This window comes from Procambarus clarkii, chromosome 56 (assembly GCF_040958095.1).
Source record: "Procambarus clarkii isolate CNS0578487 chromosome 56, FALCON_Pclarkii_2.0, whole genome shotgun sequence".
NCBI lineage: Eukaryota > Metazoa > Arthropoda > Malacostraca > Decapoda > Cambaridae > Procambarus > Procambarus clarkii.
Window position 1 is genome coordinate 26,140,971 of NC_091205.1, and position 23,018 is coordinate 26,163,988.

The 23,018-nt window shown below is 46.0% G+C and overlaps 1 protein-coding gene across 6 annotated transcripts in view; it reads left to right on the forward strand.

Annotated features, from left to right (window-relative positions):
- Window positions 1–23,018, forward strand: part of Rim (Rab3 interacting molecule) — a 157,852-nt gene that overhangs the window by 25,239 nt on the left and 109,595 nt on the right. For all 6 annotated transcript variants that reach the window (XM_069305952.1, XM_069305953.1, XM_069305954.1 and 3 more), the window contains exon 3: window positions 13,971–15,066. In XM_069305952.1, coding sequence (XP_069162053.1) covers window positions 13,971–15,066 — 1,096 coding nt within the window. The remainder of the gene's footprint in view (window positions 1–13,970; window positions 15,067–23,018) is intronic.

Sequence of the window (23,018 nt, forward strand, 5' to 3'; positions counted from 1 at the left end):
TGTGTGTGTGTGTGGGTGTGTGTGTGTGTACTCACCTAGTTGTACTCACCTAGTTGTGTTTGCGGGGGTTGAGCTCTGGCTCTTTGGTCCCGCCTCTCAACCGTCAATCAACAGGTGTACAGATTCCTGAGCCTATCGGGCTCTGTCATATCTACACTTGAAACTGTGTATGGAGTGAGCCTCCACCACATCACCCCCTAATGCATTCCATTTGTCAACCACTCTGACACTAAAAAAGTTCTTTCTAATATCTCTGTGGCTCATTTGGGCACTCAGTTTCCACCTGTGTCCCCTTGTGCGTGTTCCCCTTGTGTTAAATGGTAGTCTTTATCTACCCTATCAATCCCCTTCAGAATCTTGAATGTGGTGATCATGTCCCCACTAACTCTTCTGTCTTCCAGCGAAGTGAGGTTTAATTCCCGTAGTCTCTCCTCGTAGCTCATACCTCTCAGCTCGGGTACTAGTCTGGTGGCAAACCTTTGAACCTTTTCCAGTTTAGTCTTATCCTTGACTAGATATGGACTCCATGCTGGGGCTGCATACTCCAGGATTGGCCTGACATATGTGGTATACAAAGTTCTGAATGATTCTTTACACAAGTTTCTGAATGCCGTTCGTATGTTGGCCAGCCTGGCATATGCCGCTGATGTTATCCGCTTGATATGTGCTGCAGGAGACAGGTCTGGCGTGATATCAACCCCCAAGTCTTTTTCCTTCTCTGACTCCTGAAGAATTTCCTCTCCCAGATGATACCTTGTATCTGGCCTCCTGCTCCCTACACCTATCTTCATTACATTACATTTGGTTGGGTTAAACTCTAACAACCATTTGTTCGACCATTCCTTCAGCTTGTCTAGGTCTTCTTGAAGCCTCAAACAGTCCTCTTCTGTTTTAATCCTTCTCATAATTTTAGCATCGTCCGCAAACATTGAGAGAAATGAATCGATACCCTCCGGGAGATCATTTACATATATCAGAAACAAGATAGGACCGAGTACAGAGCCCTGTGGGACTCCACTGGTGACTTCACGCCAATCGGAGGTCTCACCCCTCACCGTAACTCTCTGCTTCCTATTGCTTAGATACTCCCTTATCCACTGGAGCACCTTACCAGCTACACCTGCCTGTCTCTCCAGCTTATGTACCAGCCTCTTATGCGGTACTGTGTCAAAGGCTTTCCGACAATCCAAGAAAATGCAGTCCTCCCAGCCCTCTCTTTCTTGCTTAATCTGTGTCACCTGATCGTAGAATTCTATCAAGCCTGTAAGGCAAGATTTACCCTCCCTGAATCCATGTTGGCGATTTGTCACGAAGTCCCTTCTCTCCAGATGTGTTACCAGGTTTTTTCTCACGATCTTCTCCATCACCTTGCATGGTATACAAGTCAAGGACACTGGCCTGTAGTTCAGTGCCTCTTGTCTGTCGCCCTTTTTGTATATTGGGACCACATTCGCCGTCTTCCATATTTCTGGTAGGTCTCCCGTCTCTAGTGATTTACTATACACTATGGAGAGTGGCAAGCAAAGTGCCTCTGCACACTCTTTCAGTACCCATGGTGAGATCCCATCTGGACCAACCGCCTTTCTAACATCCAGATCCAGCAGGTGTCTCTTGACCTCCTCTCTCGTAATTTCGAACTCCTCCAAGGCCGCCTGGTTTACCTCCCTGTCTCCTAGCACAGTGACCTCACCCTGTTCTATTGTGAAGACCTCCTGGAACCTCTTGTTGAGTTCCTCACACACCTCTCTGTCATTCTCTGTATACCTGTCCTCGCCTGTTCTAAGTTTCAATACCTGTTCTTTCACTGTTGTTTTCCTTCTGTTGTGTGTGTGTGTGTGTGTGTGTGTGTGTGTGTGTGTGTGTGTGTGTGTGTGTGTGTGTACTCACCTAGATGTGCTTGCGGGGGTTGAGTTTCGACTCTTTGGTCCCGCCTCTCAACTGTCAATCAACTGGTGCACAGGTTCCTGAGCCTACTGGGCTGTATCATATCTACATTTGAAACTGTGTATGGAGTCAGCCTCCACCACATGACTGCCTAATGCATTCCATCTATTAATTAACTACTCTGACATTGAAAACGTTTTTTCTAATGTCTCTGTGGCACATTTGGGCACTCAACTTCCACCTGTGTCCCCTTGTTCGTGTTCCACCCCGTGCTAATTAATTTGTCTCTGTTTACCCTGTGAATTCCCCTGAGAATCTTGTAGGTGGTAATCATATTTCTGCTAACTCTTCTGTCTTCTAGTGACGAGAGGTTTAATTTCACTAGTCTTTCCGCGTAGCTCATGCCCCTCGGTTCGGGTTCTGGTTTGGTGGTGTACTTTCTCTAAGTTCGTCTTGTGTGTGTCTATTTACTGTTCGTATTTACTATTTGTGTCTGCAGAATCGAGCTATTAGCTCTTGGACCCCGCCTTTGTAACCAATCAATTTTTCGTCTAATATATCTACTACATATATTTTTCTCTAACACACACACACATCCCCAGGAAGCAGCCCGTAGCAGCTGTTTAACTACCTAGTACCTATTTACAGCTAGGTGAATAGAAGCATCAGGGTGAAAGAAACTCTGTCCATTTGTTTCCGTCTCCGCCGGAAATCGAACCCGGGCCATTAGGACTACGGCCTCGCCATACGCTGTCCACTTAGCCCCGAAAGCCCCTGTGTGTACTCACCTAGTTGTACTCACCTAGTTGTGTTTGCGGGGGTTGAACTCTGGCTCTTTCGTCCCGCCTCTCAACCGTCAATCAACAGGTGTACAGATTCCCTAGCCTATCGGGCTCTGTCATATCTACATTTGAAACTGTGTATGGAGTCAGCCTCCACCACATCACTTCCTAATGCATTCCATTTGTCAACCACTCTGACACTAAAAAAGTTCTTTCTAATATCTTTTCTATGTGTGTGTGTGTGTGTGTGTGTACTCACCTAGTTGTACTCACCTAGTTGTGTTTGCGGGGGTTGAGCTCTGGCTCTTTGGTTCCGCTTCTCAACCGTCAATCAACAGGTGTGTGTGTGTGTGTGTACTCGCCGATAGTGCCTGCAGGATTGAGCTCTACCTCTTGGACTCCGCGTTTCTAGCCGCCTGTTGTCTAAAGCAATGACTTCTGACCTATTTCCTATCATACCTGCTTTTAAAGTTATGAACTGACTTCGCCTCTACAACCCGCTCTTACAGGTCTTTCTATTTACCCTAAAATAGGAAGATTACGCTAAAACAAAACTGTTTAACGTCCCTCTGACACATGTCAGTCTCCAGCCTTATTACCTGTGGCCCCCTTAATATAATGGTGTTCATTGTAAATATTTCCTCCTTTTGCACTCTGTCAACAATCCCCCCCTAAGTATTTTAAACGTCTGTATCATGTCTCCCCTCACTCCCTCATTTCTAGCGTCGTCAATTTTAGTTCCTTCGGTCTCTCTTCATACCTCATCCATCTCATTCTTGGAAAGATTCTCGTTGCAAACGTCTGCTGCACCCATTCGAGCTTCCTTATATGTTTTTTTGTTTAGATTGGGGGGGGGGGGGTCCACGACGGGCCGGCATACTCTAAAACTTGCTTCACATAGGCGGTATACGGTGATCTAAACGCCTCCTTATTCAAGTTCCTCAGAGATGACCAGGCCACACACTAGAAGGTGAAGGGACGACGACGTTTCGGTCCGTCCTGGACCATTCTCAAGTCGATTGTGACTTGAGAATGGTCCAGGACGGACCGAAACGTCGTCGTCCCTTCACCTTTTAGTGTGTAATCTGGTCAACTTACTTTAGCCACGTTATTGTGACTCATCGCCTTAGAGATGTTCTGACTTGTGCTACCACTCCCAGGTCCTTTCACTCCCAGGTCCTTTCACTCCCAGGTCCTTTCACTCCCAGGTCCTTTCACTCCCAGGTCCTTTCACTCCCAGGTCCTTTCACTCCCAGGTCCTTTTCTCGTTACAGGGAGGTAGTTTTCTCCTTCATCGTGTCTTGGGTCTTTCGAACTCCTGATACCTGTTCCCATTTCCATCACTTTACACTTGCTGGTGTTGAACTCTAGCAGCCATTACTCGGACCAGCTCTACAGCTTGTTTAAGTCATCTTGGAGAATCTTACAGTCCTCATCTGTCTCAACCCTCTTCATTGTCCGCAAGCATCGAGAGATATGAGTCAACTCCTGCAGTCAAGTCATTTACATAAATGAGAGATTGTATGGGACCCAGCACCGATCCTTTTGTGCGTGTGTTTGTGTGTGTGTGTGTGTGTGTGTGCGTGTGCGTGTGCGTGTGCGTGTGCGTGTGCGTGTGTGTGTGTGTGTGTGTGTGTGTGTGTGTGTGTGTGTGCGTGTGCGTGGGACATGTTGCCGCAGGCGGGTCATGGTTTCCTGGTGAACATTGCGTTATTCAACCTGTGCAATCATTCTTTTATATGCCATTAATGACCTTCCATCCCTTAGAGCTGATCTTATACCCCCCTTCCACCTACCTGACCCTTCACCACACCTCTCCCATACACCCACCTCCCCTCCCACACACCACACACACACCCATTCCCCCTCCCTGTCACCGGACTCCCCTCCACTTCTCTTCCATACACGATACACACAAGTCATACAGCCAAGACGCCGTTCCTATACCGCTATACACCACACTATACGCATATCTTAAACCTTGCATATCTACATCCTTTTATCCCATATACAATTTCCATATTATCATCTCCCATCCGTCCGTCCGTCCGTGTGTTCTTAAGGACGATGGTTTAAGATAAGAGATTATCTCAGGAGAATGTTAGTGAGAGATAATGTGTTTCACATTCTGTTGAGGCACTTTATGTTGGTCGGTGTGAGACTTGTTGGTCTGGTTTGGGGCTTTTGGCGCCAGACTGTCTGCCAGAAGGGAGAGGGGGAGGGAGGACTATGGGGGGGTGTTGGGGGAGTGTGTTGGTGGTGTGTTGGGGGGGGGGTGTGGGGGTGTTGGGGGAGTGTTGGTGGTGTGTTGGGGGGTGTGGTGTGGTGGTGGGGTGTGGGGGTGTTGGGGAGTGTGTTGGTGGTGTGTTGGGGGGGTGTGGTGTGGTGGTGGGGTGTGGGGGTGTTGGTGGAAGGAGCTGTAGTGTGATTTTTGTTGTAGTGATGCTGTAGTGATGCTGTAGTGATGTTGTAGTGATGTTGTTCCAGCATCAGTTACTCCACCAGCAACAACCTGACGTGCAATGTGGATAGTGAGGTGGAAAGGTTGCCACCGAGCAGCAGTAGATAGATGAGACGGAATAGGAAGTGGAAAAGGAAGAGAGAGCATGGAAGTCAGAGAGGAAAAGGAAACGTAGATGGAAGTGGAATAGAAAAGTTACTCTGAAGATGGAGAGAAGAAGCACGGAAAGAACAAATGAGAGAGGCAGAGACAAAGAAGCGAAATGTGGCTTAGCTGAATGATGAAGATAAAGATGAGATTAAGGAGAATAGCTAAAGGAAGAGAAGGAGGAGGTGACAAGGAATCGGATTATGAAAAAATAGGAGTAAAAGAAGGACGAATTAAACTGGGAAAAGGAAGAGGAGGCAGAAGAGGAGGAGTGGGAGGGACTGGATTACAACGAATCGTAACTATGAAAGTAAATAAAAGAGGAAAGAGGTAGGAGGAGAAAGGGGGACAAGGACACGGTATTTCTGACCCAAATGTGCTTCTCCTCCGCTATATCCATTCTGGCCAGCTATCATGATGGCTGCCTCTTCCATGATAACTGCTTCAGCCATGATAACTGCTCCAGCCATGGTGGCTGCTTCTACCATGATAACTGCTCCAACCATGATAACTGCTCCAGCCATGGTGGCTGCTTCTACCGTGATAACTGCTCCAACCATGATAACTGCTCCAGCCATGATAACTGCTCCAGCCATGGTGGCTGCTTCTACCATGATAACTGCTCCAACCATGATAACTGCTCCAGCCATGGTGGCTGCTTCTACCATGATAACTGCTCCAACCATGATAACTGCTCCAGCCATGGTGGCTGCTTCTACCGTGATAACTGCTCCAACCATGATAACTGCTCCAGCCATGATAACTGCTCCAGCCATAGTGGCTGCCTCTACCATGATAGCTCTACCTGTCATCTTACTAGGCAAATCAATAATGCTATTAATTAGTAGTAGTAGTAGTAGTCATCCATCAGTCTCAGGAGACTATGGAGTTGCGCTCTGGTTGTCGGTCTGGAATGACCTCTCCAGGGCGTAAAGCCAGGATAGGTTGATACGGGGGGAGAAGCTGTTACCCATGCAGCAGGTTCCCCCCACCCCTCTCCACGGCGCCGAAAGTCTCCAATGGAAAGGCAAACGCCAATACGATTGGTTCCAGCGCCGTCGCAGGAACTGCCCTACAGGCTCCAGCTCCGGAGTTGACCTCGAAGTTGGTGAAAGAAGACACAGGGACCCCAGACCCGGAGACCGCCGTGGTCGGGGCCGGAGAAGAACCACCCCAGCGAAGGCAATGTAATAATTATTATTATTATTAATGAGAAAATCAATTGGAGCCACGAAGAGGAGTCGAACCTGCACACGGAGTACTCCCAAGCGCACTCTTAAACCACCGAACCACGATACGCTATTAGTAATATAACTTGGGATTGAACTTAGTTCACTCAATGAACTCAGTGTGAGGCCTCCAGCATGAAGCCTCATGACTCATTGATGAACAAAGTGGTGAGGAAGGTGAGTTCTGTGATGCAGGAGATTGTGTGGCTCAGATATCTGCATTTACACACCTGTAGAGACGGTACTTGAGAACGATTGTATGATTTACATGTGTGGTTTTTTTTACACATCTATAGAATACATATGGAAAAGGGATAGTGAAGGAGGCTAGAGAGTAATGCATATATCTATGGATCTGCTCAAGTTCAGTGCCACGAAGAGTTTGTAATAATTAATGAATGTAAAATTGAATTGTGTAATGAGTTATGTAATACCATTACATTACTCTTGTAGTGAGTTATGTAATACCATTACATCACTCTTGTAATGAGTGATGTAATACTATTTCTTGTGTATACCGAGGTTGAACTCACCTAGTATAATGATCCTCTGCTTGCTCAATACACACACACACACACACACACACACACACACACACACACACACACACACACACACACACACACACACACATGAGGACACGAAGGAGCTCAAGGCTGGAATATTAGAAGATGTGAACTATGACTTGAGATGCATGTATAGGTAATGTTGATTGGATGTTGTTCCTTGGCAGAGAATGGGAAGAGATTCACGTAGACAAGGTGATTCTTTGCCACTGTGTGTGTCAGAGAAAACGACTTACGGCAATTGGAGACAACATGGAAGTGATGGTTTTGGAGTTTAATGGAGTTATGCTAGAAATAATGGCCAATGTAGTGCTTAGTGCTTAACTAGTTGAAACATCTCGGCAGTGTAATTGATTGAATTTGGAAACATGATTGATTGGATTGAATTGATTGAAACACTATTGATTAAACAGGAATTTGGTACACAAGTTTATAAGTTATTTATAGAATATCATACAGTGATAATTTGATGATTTGAAATATTTGCTGATTGTAGAAATTTAAAGCTACACGCTTTAGTTACCAACCACCCTGGAAACACAAACCTTAACTGTCTCTATTTTCCGCTTGTTACAACTTGTAATAAAGTTGTTACAACTTGGCTAAACGTGTTTATGACGTATTAGAACGTTGTTACAACTTGCTATATTGGTTGTTATAACTGGTTGTTATATTGGTTGTTATAACTTGGTTAGGAGGTGTTAGAACTTGTTCCAACGTTGTACCAACGTCGTAGTTTCGGTGTGTGTGTTTGACGGGCAATAATGAAATCAATTATAATACAAAAGCTTTACAGTTAGCGCCCAAAAGTCATCACTGAAGAGGAAACAAGGTGGAGCTAAGGTCAAGTTTGTTATGATTCCTGAGTCCTGGGGTTAGATTCCCGAAAGCACTTACGCAAACACTTACGAACCTATACATCTTTTCTCAATCTTTAGCGGCTTTGTTTACAATTATTATACAGTTAATGAGCTCTGAAGCACCAGGAGGCTGTTTATAACAGTAACAACAGTCGAATGGGACGTTTTCATGCTTGTAAACTGTTTAATAAATGTAACCAAATCCGTCAAAGATTGAGGAAAGATGTACACGTTCCTAAGTACTTCCGTAACTGGTTTGTGAATCTGGCCCGAAGTCTCCTTCCTTAAAAACAGCGGTCCAGCTGGCTTTCGTACACCTGAATGACTTCTTTATCCTCCTGGAAGTCGAAGCTGAGTGTGATTATTCCTAGAGTTTGGTTCAACTGTTTTTCTGCTGAAATTTCTTACGTGCCCTGGAAACACAAACCGAAACTGTCTCTATTTTCCGCTTGTTACAACTTGTAATAAAGTTGTTACATCTTGGCTTAACGTGTTTATGACGTATTAGAACGTTGTTACAACTTGCTATATTGGTTGTTATAACTGGTTAGGAGGTGTTAAATCTTGTTCGAACGTTGTACCAACGTCGTAGTTTCGGTGTGTGTTTGGCGGGTGCTGAACCGTTTTCAGTGACTAAAGTGGTCTATTTCTTCGAGATTCTGTTTCTTGAACCTACGGTAGGTGTTTATATGGTAGTGGGGGGGGGGGGGGGGGTAGTTAAGGTACAATAATTAATAATTCGTATTTTCAGGGACAAAAAGCCTGTGTATATATATATTTTTAGGCTTATATCAAAGTCCCGCCCCTTCCCCTCACAAGGTCGAACTGCTGATTCAGGATACACAACAGTTTCCAAACTGCTGTGGAAGCCCTCATAGTGTGAGGGCTTGTTCACCATACGCGGTGTGTGAGGGCGTGTTCACCATACACGGTGTGTGGGGCGTGTTCACCATACACAGTGTGTGAGGGCGTGTTCACCATACGCGGTGTGTGAGGGCGTGTTCACCATACACGGTGTGTGGGGCGTGTTCACCATACACAGTGTGTGAGGGCGTGTTCACCATACACGGTGTGTGAGGGCGTGTTCACCATACACGGTGTGTGAGGCCGTGTTCACCATACACGGTGTGTGAGGGCGTGATCCCCATACACGGTGTGTGAGGCCGTGTTCACCATACACAGTGTGTGAGGGTGTGTTCACCATACACGGTGTGTGAGGGTGTGTTCACCATACACGGTGTGTGAGGCAGTGTTCACCATACACGGTGTGTGAGGCCGTGTTCACCATACACGGTGTGTGAGGGCGTGTTCACCATACACAGTGTGTGAGGCCGTGTTCACCATACACGGTGTGTGAGGGCGTGTTCACCATACACGGTGTGTGAGGTGTGTTCACCATACACGGTGTGTGAGGGCGTGTTCACCATACACGGTGTGTGAGGGCGTGTTCACCATACACGGTGTGTGAGGGCGTGTTCACCATACACGGTGTGTGAGGATGTGTTCACCATACACGGTGTGTGAGGCAGTGTTCACCATACACGGTGTGTGAGGCCGTGTTCACCATACACGGTGTGTGAGGGTGTGTTCACCATACACGGTGTGTGAGGGTGTGTTCACCATACACGGTGTGTGAGGGCGTGTTCACCATACACGGTGTGTGAGGTGTGTTCACCATACACGGTGAGACTGTGTGTGTGTGTCATGTCTCCTAAGACGCCTTAGAGGTGCTTGCGACTCCAGACTCTTCGCTGGCTTTGACTCGTTTGCTACCTCTTCTTTCACTACCTTCCCTGGCTCTTCTTTCACTACCTTCCCTGGCTCTTCTTTCCCTACCTTCCCCTGGTTCTTCTTTCACTACCTTCCCTGGCTCTTCTTTCACTACCTTCCCTGGCTCTTCTTTCACTACCTTCCCTGGCTCTTCTTTCACTACCTTCCCTGGCTCTTCTTTCACTACCTTCCCCTAGCTCTTCTTTCACTACCTTCCCTGGCTCTTCTTTCACTACCTTCCCCAGGCTCTTCTTTCACTACCTTCCCCTGGCTCTTCTTTCACTACCTTCCCAGGCTCTTCTTTCATTACCTTTCCTGGCTCTTCTTCACTACCTTCCCTGGCTCTTCTTTCACTACCTTCCCCTGGCTCTTCTTTCACTACCTTCCCCTGGCTCTTCTTTCACTACCTTCCCTGGCTCTTCTTTCACTACCTTCCCTGGCTCTTCTTTCACTACCTTCCCCTGGCTCTTCTTTCACTACCTTCCCCTGGTTCTTCTTTCACTACCTTCCCCTGGCTCTTCTTTCACTACCTTCCCCTGGCTCTTCTTTCACTACCTTCCCCTGGCTCTTCTTTCACTACCTTCCCTGGCTCTTCTTTCACTACTTTCCCTGGCTTTTCTTTCATTATCTTTGCTGGCTCTTCTCTCACTATCTTCACTGGCTCTTCTCACCATACGTTGTTTATGGCAATGCTGTATTCAGACGTCGGCCATGTGGTATTGCACTATCTTCAAGATATGGGGACCAAAGGTCATATTTCTCAGTGTTTTGGTATTGTGATTTCCTCCAGTGTGATTAATTATTATACCTTATAGTTTTGTTTATAGTTCGGACTAGGTCTAGCTAAGCCTAGGTAAGATGTAGGGAAGATTGAGGCTAGGTGATTTGTTCTGGCTCTTTTGACAGTTATGTGATGTTATCATAGTTTTCCTGTTGACCAATCCACACACTAGAAAATGAAGGGACGACGATGTTTGGGTCCATCCTGGACCATTCTCAAGTCGATTGTGAATGGTCCGACTTGAGAATGGTCCAGGACGGACCGAAACGTCGTCGTCTCTTCATTTTCTAGTGTGTGGTCTGGTCAACATACTTCAGCCACGTTATTGTGACTCATCGCCTGCATAGTTTTCCTCCCTGGTTATAAGTGTGATTTTTTAAATACTTATGCAGCTAAAGTATAGAAAATGGTTCTTATTTCTCCTCAGACTTTACTCTGACCTCAGACAGCTTAGGGAAGCTGTCTTGAAGGTTACTTGGAGGCTGCCGGCTTCTTGTTTAGAAGGGGTCAGCAGCTCATTTACTTGAACTGCGATTCGAACGGGACCAAATCACTGTTTGAGAAAAGTTCGAATGCCATCAGCTGTGAGTAGTGTGTGTGAAGTGATTTTATTCATAAACAGGCGGTTTCGGCAGCTGGAGTTACGACCATTTGGCCTTTAATTATGAGGACGATATGCCGTTTTCAGATAGTTTCCAAATTCCCTTTTTATCCAGTATTTTACATATGGTAACTGATTATGTTGAAATATTTATCAAAAAAGGTTTTATTCATAGGTTTTTCCATGTCTTTTTGGCCCATGATTTGTATATATTTCTGGTGTATGAAAGCCATCATACTTTTTGTCATCTTTCCTTCCAATTCAATTCTACTTCCTGTTGTCCCCTAGTCTGTAGACTTCAGCGTTTCTCAATCGCTTCTTGGACCCCTCTCCCTCAACTCTACGTAAATGAATACCATTGCACAGACCACTGGCTTCTAAAGGGCATCATATCTCCTCAGTGACTTCTACATTTTGGGTAATGACCAAGTCTAGTATGGCTGGTGTTGGGGCTCTCTTCCCTTCCTCTTGTCGGCTTGAGGCAGTGTTGGCTCGAGAATTGTTAACCCACTGCGTCTAATAATTTTGCTCTCCATGTTTATCACTCACGTAGGGATTTCGGTTGGCCAGTGTATTTCCCTGTGGCTCAGATCATCATTAATAGCGTGTCGAGATCACACCATGAGGAGTGTTGTGTCAGGGGCCCACACAGCAGTCCACCTCGTGATTCATAGGTCCACAATGTTATTAGAATATCCCCCAGATAAATATTATTTTGTCGTAGTTCACCATCAAATTGGACCAAAGACACGCCAGTTGGCTCTTAGTGCACCCAGATATAAGTACCCCGGGGGCGGGAGACCCCCCTATACCTATTTTACGTGGCAGAAGAGGGCTGGCGGTACCTCTTCACGCCCTCACTAGCAAGGTCATAGACTCCCATGATCTTTAACCCCCTCAACAAAATCTTATTTAAAAAAGAATGGCAGCTATTTTTTATGAGTTGATATATATACATATAAGTTGCCTTGAATGGGTTACTGGCCCTTCTGCAGTGATCTTCATTGTTATGTAAGCCTTGGGTCCCCTCACAGACTCGCCTCAAGTAAGCTCATACAATGGAAGCTTTATAACAGATTCCCACCTGTTGTGCCCAGGGCCTCAGTGTGCCCACATGCTTCATACAAAGCCACTGCAACTCATTCCCTAACCTGAACACCACCAAGCCTCCCGGTAACCGAAGCAGGTGTACGGCTCCACGCAACAGGTGGAGTAGAAGGAGGTGGCTGGGGAGCAAGGCAGGCGAGGTGTTTCGCTAAGCCACTTAAGGTAACATGCGGAGGTACGACTCCCGTATTCTCCAGGAATTGTAGAAAATGCATCCAAGTTTATACTGACATTAGCTGCAGCAACTGCAGAATATCGTCGGTATTTAGTTTAGTATCCGTATCTTCGGCTATGCAAACAGGTTGTATAACAACAGAACCACAGAGGGATAGTTAACTTTTAAGAGTACTGAGCCTAGCCACACAGGGATAGTTAACTTCGTTTTATGTCCCTAGTTTGTCCTCATATCCCACCTGTCTGTTCTCATGTCCCTTCCAAGTGCTATATAATCATACTACCTTAACGCTCTCTTTTGATATTTACAAGTATTATTCTTTAATTGCATTGAAGTGCAAAATATAATTCATTAGAATACATGAAGGTTAATAAGCCTCACGCCACATTCCAATCAGCCTCTCTCTTTCCCTTCATCTGATCGTCATTCCTGTCAAAGAATTCTAGTACGTTTATCAGCCAGGACTTTCCTCTCTAAGCCCCTGTATCTGTGACGATTACTAGAATGGCTACTTTGTCTTCAAAGTTTGCGAAGGTCGTACTATGTATTAGTTTCAGAGCAATTTTAATGTATACCTAGTTTACTTAGGCTCTACTGTGTATACTGTGCTTATTGAGACTAGCGAGTTTTAAGTTTACCCGCGCTATTGTGTTCTATTGTTACTGTGCGCTAAGTTTACTATTGTTAATGTAAGTTTACGGGGACTCTCTTACCATACTGTGTGCTAAGCTTACTGGGTCTACTGTGTACTAACCTATTATGGGAAGTGAGGTCTTGCTATGTATGCCTTCCCTCCCTCACCCCTATACAAGCCTGGTTGTACCGGTTGAGCTTATAGCGTAACTATTCTGACGTTCGAATTCTTTGTTGAATCATACATTAATGTTGTGGATGGAGGTGGCTCCCACAACCTCTTTATTGTATTCAACCTGTTGTCCACCCGACCAGTATTTCTCGATAAATTTCTTCGACTTATTTGCGTTTCGAGCTGCCGCTTATATCCTCTCCTACGCTCTCTTTGTCAACTTCTCTTTGCATCTTTTATGTTGCGATCATGTCCCCCCCTCTGTTTCTTCTCTCTTGGGTTGTGAGGTCCGGTTCCCTCTAAGGAGTTCTCATTGTTCAGACCTCTTAGCTCTGGCACCAGTCTTATTGCAAATGTTTGTACTTTTTTAGTTTTGGTTTTATGCTTTACAAGGTGTGGATTGCAGGCCGGTGCTGCATATCGCAGCATTGGTCTAACATAGGTTATGGAGAGTGGGATTATTGTCTGCTAACCTGACAATTATGATTTCATAATTATCATATAAATTAAGTTTTTATTGATTATAATAACTGGTTGAACACTTATAATTGGTTACATAAGATTACAGTACATAATTACACAAGATAACATCACGTAAACACTATTTAAACAAAATGAAATCACAAAAGCGTAATGGATTTATGAGAACGTCTATGGAATAGTTCGATGGCGACCCCGGGACGGGAGTTCGAGCCCATCGAACTGCCCCGAATATGTTCTCATTAGCATGCAGTACGCTGAAGGTGTTGAAGTAACCTGACCAATTATAAATTGATATTTAAGTGCCGTGTTGTGGTTGCAGGTGATCTGGGTGTGCATCCTGTGCCGCAAGAAGCAGGAGCTGCTGATCAAGACGGGCACGTGGATGAACACGGGCCTCTCGCAGCACGGGGAGATGATGCACCTCGACCACGACTTCTCAGGTACGCCGGCGCCTGTCACCCCCACGGCCGACAAGCGCCCCAAGCTGGAGCGCGGCCTCAGCGCCGACGACAACCGGCCGGCCAGCGTGCAGGGCCTCGTGGGGCCGGCGTCAGGGGGCCACCACAACCAGGGGGAGGCCGGGCCACACCACTACCAGGGGGAGGCCGGGCCTCACCACTACCAGGGGGAGGCCGGGCCTCACCACTACCAGGGGGAGGCCGGGCCTCACCACTACCAGGGGGAGGCCGGGCCTCACCACTACCAGGGGGAGGCCGGGCCTCACCACTACCAGGGGGACCCGGCACAGCACCACCCCACCTTAGAGTCGCGGCCTCTCTTACAGCGTTCAGGCAGCGCCCAGGGCCGCGAGCTGCGGCGGCAGTTCTCTCAGGGACGCGGTGGCGGCGAGAGTGGGCGGCCGGCGCGAGGGCGGGCGGTTAGTGAGGGGGGCGAGGAGCCGCCCTCACCTCACGCCCGCGACCGGCCCGTGCCGCCCCCCGAGGCCTTCCGCACTTGCGAGCATCCGGCGCCCTTCGAGCAGCGGGCCGCGGGTCCCGACATCCGGGTGGAGCGGGGCTCCGGCGGGCCAGGGTACAGCCCTGCCTGCCACAGCCCGGGCGTCGGGGGCGCCGGAGGCAGCAGCCCCATGGAGGGCAGCAGCCCCGGCCCTGCCTCCATGGAGGGCAGCAGCCCTCACCCAGACGACCCTCGCCGCATGCACCTGGACCCAGCTGCGGCCCTGGAGCGCTCCCGCGGGCGCCGCCGCACAGACCCTGTCATGAGGAACGACTCGCTGTCGTCAGACCAGAGCGAGTGCGTGCGGCCGCCACCACCCAAGCCACACAAGCACCGCACGCGGGGGCGCAAGCAGCGGCAGCGCTCGCTCTCGTCCTCTGACGAGGAGGTCCGCTCCACCCCCGAGTGCACCTCCTGCGAGGAGCACGAGGCCGAGTCCGAGAGCGTCTCGGAGAAGGGTGAGTACTCGCACTCGTGCACCCTCTGTGTCAACCCCCCTCTGTAATGTCCTGTACCTAGCACCCGCCTCACATGGCTGGCACTCGTGGTGGCCCTCACCCGGCACCGTCCCAGAGTGCAGCCACCAGCACCGGTATCACCCCCAGCCTCCTCACCGGTAACTATACCAGAAACACCAGCACCACTCCGAGGGGAACCGCCTCACCTGGCACTACAGTGGACCTTCCAGTGCCACGTGAGGCACTTCCCCTTTTCTGTCTCTTCACCTGATTGGATTCACTAGAGTGCGCCAACTCATTTGGCACTACCTGGGCTGAGCCACCAGCCCCGCTCTGCAGGCGAACCCTTACCCAGACTTCGTCCATTTTCTAAGACTACATCCACTATGCTTCACTCCTCACCCGTGTATGTATATATATATATATATATATATATATATATATATATATATATATATATATATATATATATATATATATATATATATATGCAACAATGATCACAAAAACACTGATCCAAGTATGCAGAAAAACCACATGTGAAAAATAGTCACTTTCCTGATTGAATCCTTCATTCTACTTTGTTCTGATGAAGGCGAATTAGCCGAAAACGCGTTAAGCATTCTCTATTTTTCATATTTGGTTTTTCTGCATATATATATATATATATATATATATATATATATATATAATAAAAGACGGATATAACGGGAACTGATGGTGTCCGGGTCCCTTCCCTCCTTTCTTCCCACTCAGCTCTATCCCCCCCTTCCTTCATCTCCCCCTCCCTCATCTTACATGCTCACTACATACTCCCTTCACTGTATATGCTTCCTTCATAACCATAGGCATCATTCTTCCTCACTATTTTCATTACTGTAAGCCCCTAGTGAATTCAGTTCACTGTTATCAAGTAAATCGTGAAAATGCGGTGTAAACTCTACGGAAAACACATCAACTATTTCATTTTAGACTTTGTGAAAAATTGCATGGAAGGGGGTCGTTACAGGCTGAAATTTCTTAAAGTATTTAACTTAGGCCGACCACGACAAACCTATGTTCACCCCGATCCCCAGACCACTCCTCTGCAAAGGTGGTCAAGGCTAGCTCCAAGTGTCTGATCTTCAATTTAGACAGACAGACAGTCTTGTAGTAAATGGGGTTATCCGTCGTTGCCCAAATCTGTCTGGCCCCCCCCCTCACTCTCTCTATCTCTATCTAGTAATATCTTTGTGCTTCTCCTCCCTCCCCCTGCATCTACTCTCAAGAAGTACTAAAGCAAATATATGGGTCTCAAGTGCTCTACTTTTTTTTTATCTTTTATGTCTAAATACATTTTTTTTATTAATACATGAGGTACATCTGCATTAGTGCAGCTACCCTAGACTATATGAAGTGGAGTACAGTGTGTCAAAAAATGCTAACTAAGTGATGCTAAAAAGTCCCCATCACACAGGATGGTTAGTCATGCATGTGATAGGCAATCTGCACTGGCAGACTCCGGAAGCATTTTGAGGATATCAACAACAAAAGATTGAATAAGGCAGCAGTGGTAATAAGTCCCCATCTCGCAGGATGGTTAGTCATACAGGGCCATATGTTTAGTAGCCTGCACTGGCAAATTTTGGGTACACTGTGAGGGTATCTTCAAGAATACGAGAATGAATAAAGTAATTGCAAAGCTGCAGGTACTTCATGCCTACTGGTCTGAAAGGTCTAATAACTAGGCATTCGGTGCTGCAGTGCGGGAGATCGTGCCGCAGTTCCTGCTCACAGAGTTTGCAACTGGAGTGCTCAGGATTGGGAGATCCGTCACCTGCCACAGGTAACGGTAACCCAACTTGATCCCTGCAACCACTGTGTCGCACAGTCTGGTGGACGTTTTGTACTTCCCATAGATATAGGTTTCAGATCTGAACAAATCATAGCTTTTTATACTAGTACTTTCAGGTCGTTAGGAGTCAGTAATTTCTTTCCTATCAGACCTGATTGTTTGGACCAATACAGTTTTAACAGCAGAGATGAGGATACCTAGATCTAATTCAACTTCATCCTTGTTACTCGCTAATTTGGCTGCAATATCTGTCTCATTATGATGGGTTATATTTATGTGTGAAGGTATCCATACAAAGGAGATTCGAGACCCTTTACTCTGTGCAGCAATTAGGTCATTTATAATTTTAAGTATGAGGTTCTTGCTGTCGATCTTCCAGAAGTTTTCGATTGCTTGAAGAGCAGACTTTGAATCACAAAATATTCCTCCTCCAATGTTTTTTAATGTACTGGTTGTAATGCTGCTAGTTCTGCTTGTGTGGAGGTCAGCCAGTTGTTTAACCTGACACTGACAGTCTTTGTGCAAATATTATTTCTATAAAACCTATATGCTGCTGCAGTCCGTCCAGTAGAAGATTGGACTGAGCCGTCGGTGTAGACACAGTGCTCGTGAGATCTTAAATTCTCGATGGAGGAGGCAATTGTTTCAAGTGTGACTGCTTTGGGAAGAGCAAGATTCTCATTATCTTTCTTTGTGACAGGTGTGTATGATACTTGAATGGTGGGGGTACAGATAAAGAGCAATATCAGAGACAGGTAGATTGCACTTAAAAGGTATGTTAAGTTTAATGTGATTGTAGGCATTGTTGCTCAGCCATTTATCATAAAAGGAGTGAGTTGGTATGTCGGCACCAGTCAATAGGGTGTTAACAGCCCTAAATAATTTGTCTCTGAGCAATGCAGGAGATGTAGGGTCTCTCATGACTTTAAGGCAAAAGGTAGTGTTGACATGCATGATTCTCTCTAGTATGGTTGGAAGCTTCAGTTCTTCCCTCATGTTGATGTATTCTTGTGCATCTTGGGGCACCAAGAAGTATCCTCATGGCTTCATTCTGTACTACTTCAAGTTTGTCCAACACAGAGGAGGGGAAATTAATTAAGTGCAAAGCATTATAATCAACGAGAGATCTAACAAACATCATATAGAATAGTCTAGCATATTTAATATTGATACCAATATTCTTACCAATAAGTGTTCTCAATGGTTTTAGTCTTTCTTTTAACCTACGGTGTAGATCATTTACAATGTCACTGTTAATACCAACTCCAAGGTATTTGTGCTGCCCACACGTTTCAATATTCTGGTTGTTGACATTGAAAGTTATAGGGACATTAGTTTTCTCTTTGGGATGGAGAATTCTGGATTTAGTTATAGAGATAACAAGACCACATTCAATACTTTTAGCAGCGAATGAATCAAGTAGAACTTGCAGTCTAGTTTGGGAATTTGCAACAATGCATATGTCATTGGCATAACAAATGACGGCTTCGTCAGGTAGTGTGGGAATATCAATTGTTAATTTGTGCATCAGAACATTGAACAGCGTAGGACTTAGCACTCCACCCTGGGGTGTACCCAACTCAAAGAGTGCACAAAGTTTACTTTTGACCCCCTTGAAAAGGACTGAGGCGGTTCTGTTACTCAGGCAACCCCTGAGCCATGTCAGCAGTCTTCCCTTAACTCTAAAAGAGGCTAGTTGTTCTAGGATTATTTCTCTGTTTGCTGTATCAAAAGCAGTTTGGAGATCATTAAATGCCGCCTGAGAGTTTGGTCCCTCTTTGATAAAATATTCAACAAAGCAAGTTTGTGTGCTTCTTCCAGGAAGGAAACCATACAGGTTAGGGGCAAGGTGGGGCTTGATTTGAAACATTAGTCTGTCGATAATAATTCTCTCAAGAACTTTACACATGCACGACGTCAAAGAAATGGGGTCTGAATTTTTGTGAATTTAGCTTGGGTATGGGTATTATGAGTCCCTGTGTCCAGCGGTCAGGTAAGACACCCTGTCTTAGACTTTGAACAATTCTAGCAAAGGGCTATTTGGCAGCTCAGCAAGTACTCTCATGGTGTTGTATGTGATGCCATCCTCTCCAGGAGAGGTAGCCTTACCTTTCTTGAGTACATTTTTAATTTCAAAGGGGATTATGCCATAGTAATACATTATTGTTTCTTAGATGTAACAACTCTACGTTAATCACACACCACATCTCACTTGATGAAAGACTGAAAAATACTTGTGATTTTTATAATCACTTATATTTCTTAAAGCATTGAACAGGCCTACCCCGACCACGCTCTACGTCTCTAACATGTCTCCCCGAAATCTACGTCTCTTAACACCTTCAGTGTTCTTAATCTATAAGAACGATACATAATTCCTGTGAATTAACTGTGTTGTTATCCACTGAATGTTTTCAAGGGAGTTAATCTCCAGCCTGCATATACGCCACCACTTGCGAAACCTGTACATCTTTCCTCAATCATGGCGGCTTAGTTTTAATTTAATAAATAATTTACGAGCTCTGAATCCTCACAATCCCAGGTTGTTATTGTTATAAACAACTTCGTAGTTAACGAGCAGCTTTTGGAGCTAATTGACTGTGTAATATATGTAAACAAAGGTGCCATCATTGAGAATGATGAAGTGGTTTCGTAGGTTAAGGTGAATGCTTGATTGTGAGGCCTTATCAGCGCTTGGTAGAATCCTTGGTGTTATAGTGAGAGGGTAAATTGATAGTTGTCCTCTAACTACTGGGTATGATGTCACAAAGTGCAGTCTTTGGGTATGGTGTTTCTTGGGGGCGATGTGGTACTTCAGAGAGTGCTACGTAACTAGGAAGGTAACAGGGGCATCAAGGTGAAAGAAACATTTTGCCCATTTGTCTCATCCTCCACCGGGGATCGAACCCGGAACCTCAGGACTACGAATCCGAAGCGCTAACCACCCAGCTGTCAGGTGAATGGAGGAATTTGCTTCATCGGTTGGATAAGTAACAGTTCGTGTTAGTGATTGTTCTACTGTTAAATTCTAAAATCGTAACCTTTAACCCTGAATCCTTCTCCGTGCACTCCGAGCCTCATCTGGCGCCTTATCACAATCCTCGCGATAGTCCAATGAGCAGTTTAATGAGTGAGTGAGGTATTAGACGTTATGAGGGTAGGAGAGGGTGCGGGGAAGACAGAGATGAGGAGAGATGAAGAAGGTTATCAGTGTGTATCAGCTGCATCGAAGCTATTCTCGCGGTATACACCTGGGATTGAAAGCTGTCTATAGCGGCGTCTAGATTTATTTTTTCTAGTGTTGAATTTAAGCGACTTTCTGTGGTACGCTTGGGCATTTGTTCCTTCTCTTCATAACTCAGATCTTTGTCTTCATTTCCCAGATCTTTGTCTTCCTATCCTAGGTCCTTGTCCTCATTAATCCCAGCTCCTAGTTCTCATCAATCCCAGCTCATTACTCGTGTTAATCCCAGCTCCTTTTCCTTATATCCAAGAACATTATCTTAGACAATAGTCTCCCTTGACATTGTACGGTCAAGGGTGGGCTACTTGACCTCATATCCCAGCTCCTTGTCCTCATCCCAGGTTCTTGACCATATTTCTCAGCTCCTTGTTCCCAAATCCCAGCTTGCTGTCCTCATATCCCAGCCCCTTGTCCTCATATCTCAGTTCCTTGCCCCTCATATCTCAATTCCTTGTGCTCACCAGTTCCAGCTCCCTGTCCTCATATGAGTTTGTCCTCCCCCCCTTTTCTGAGATTCATTACCTGTGTCTTCATTAGTTGTCCTCCTGACGTGGCTCTGAAGCAGTTTGGGTCGGGGTTTTTGCTTGATATACTAACTCGTTTTCATACGAATTAATCAATAAATATCTTCATTGGCTTCAACACCACTCATGTAGGAGGTCGCTCAGTGAGGTGATTGCATGATGAGGAAGAGAGACTCAGTGAGGCTCTTTGTTGTACAGATGGGTTCGTTCTTGACTCACAAACGTAAATCCTGGTTCATATCCTGGGAGGGACCGAAGTGATTAGGCACCTTGCTTTTTCCACCCAATGCCCCTTTTCACTTAGCAATAAATAGGCACCTGGGAGAAAGTCAAGTTGTGGGATTTCATCTTTGGGAGAGTCAGTAATAATAATATTAATACAAATATAGTAATAGGACCTCTGGCTGGACACACAATACATTGAGAGAAATTTTGAGTCTCCTCCAATTCATTTTCCATATTTATTTGTCCTACCACCCTCATTCTGTTTGTGTTTTGTTTTGCTTTATTAGGTATTTAATGGTTATATGTTATACATTGGTAAATATATATTGAATGGTTAAAGTGAAGGGAACTATCAAGAGAAAGAGTCAAGCAATTAGAACTCTATCACTTGGAGAGGTTAAAGATTGTGGCTCTCTTGGAGCTCCTCTCTTTCTGGAAAGGAACAGAGGACAGAGCACACGTTCCCTCTTTGGATCGCCACACTGAGGCACTGAAAGAGGAAATTGGTAGCTCTTGGGTCCCTGGTGATGTCAGCGAGCCTGGAACCCAATTCTTTGAGAAACCTCAAGGCACTCCTACTCCACAGGCCGATCATCTCAGATGTTATGGGAACAAAGGTGTATTAACTTTCCAGTTGCCGGTACTTGTTTGATTTTGCTGTTTGCCTGTGGTTGGCTGCACCATCTGCTTGATCGGCACCTAGGTGTATATAGGTGTCAGAGCGGGTGGATACACACGTGACGTCTCACACTAATTGTTTGCCCCTCTTCTAGGGGGTATATTGTGATGCCATCTGGGCGAAGTGCGAGATCGTCCATGTTTTTGGTCGTTAGGATGCGAGGTTCTCTCTCTCTGCTGGACACTGAACTGAGGCAAAGCTCCTCTTGTTGGTGTCATTAACATTGTTGTGTCTTGTACGCCGGCCCTTGGAGCTTCCGCAGTGCGGCTTATGCAGTTCATATGGCTCTGCCACCACCCTGTTTCAAATGCACGTGTATTCAGTGTGAATTGGGACACCAAGCCAAAGATCCACTGTTGCATATAGGGCCTCTGGCTCTAGACGCGTGCCTGTTACGGACTTGGGTACTGCAAAAAAAATGTCCTTTGCATGGGGGGGGGGGGGGGCACGTGTGCCGCTCTGAGGAAGGCGTTCTCCTTATCTGATGCTGCGTCGTTGAGCATGGCGTCAGGTATTTTTTCACTACCGGGATGTCCCAGCAATGATTTTTTTTTCCTTGGATCTAAGTTGGGTGTTGGGGTTGCAAGGGCATCCCACTCATTTGACCATTCAATAATAGCATGATCGTGCATTCCAGCCGAATCACCCAGAGGTTCAGGTAGGGTATCTCTTACTTGGTCTTTCGATGCATAGGAGAAGGAAAGGAAATATCTGGGAGGCTGTGCGAACACCAAGGCTACCGAATCTTACGGTGACAGTTGCTTGCTTCCGTCCAACGAGAGGTTCAAGACATATTCCAGCATGGACGTCAGAAGGGTGCTGTAGGATGGAGAACACCTCAGAAAGAAAGTCAACTTAGGAAGAGATAGGCATCTTGTGAGGAAGTGAGCATCATGGGCATCAGTCTTGTCAATCCTGTCCTGAATCCTTCTTCGGTCAGTGATTTTTTTTTCCAGGACCTCCTCGATTGCTTGTGGGCCAATGGGGATACCCAGGAGGGTACAGGTAGGTGGCTCGACAACGAGAATGTCTAGAAGAATGGCTTTTATTTGGCCAGTGATGTCTGGGTTGGGGGAGACTTTCACATTTGGATGCATTCAGAATGATGTGTAAAGCTGTTCCTTGCTTCTGTATTTTCCTTATATCCTCCAAAATGGTATCTGGAGTTCCATCGAGAGTCCCATCATCCAGGAACCTGATGTTTAGCTCGCTTGTCAGACTATCAGTGACCTCTTTGATAACTAAGCAGAAAAGGAGGGGGGCCCAAGGGATCATCTTGTTGGACTCCTTCACAGGAGTCAATTTCATGCTCCCCAAAAAGAAGCTTAGAATCTCCACTGTAGCATGATTGGGTAATGGGGAAGGAAATGTTTGTGTAGAGTCCTGAGGACAGCGTTTCTTCTAACTTGACTGAAGGCATTTTTAAAGCTCAACTGGTGCCTTCTG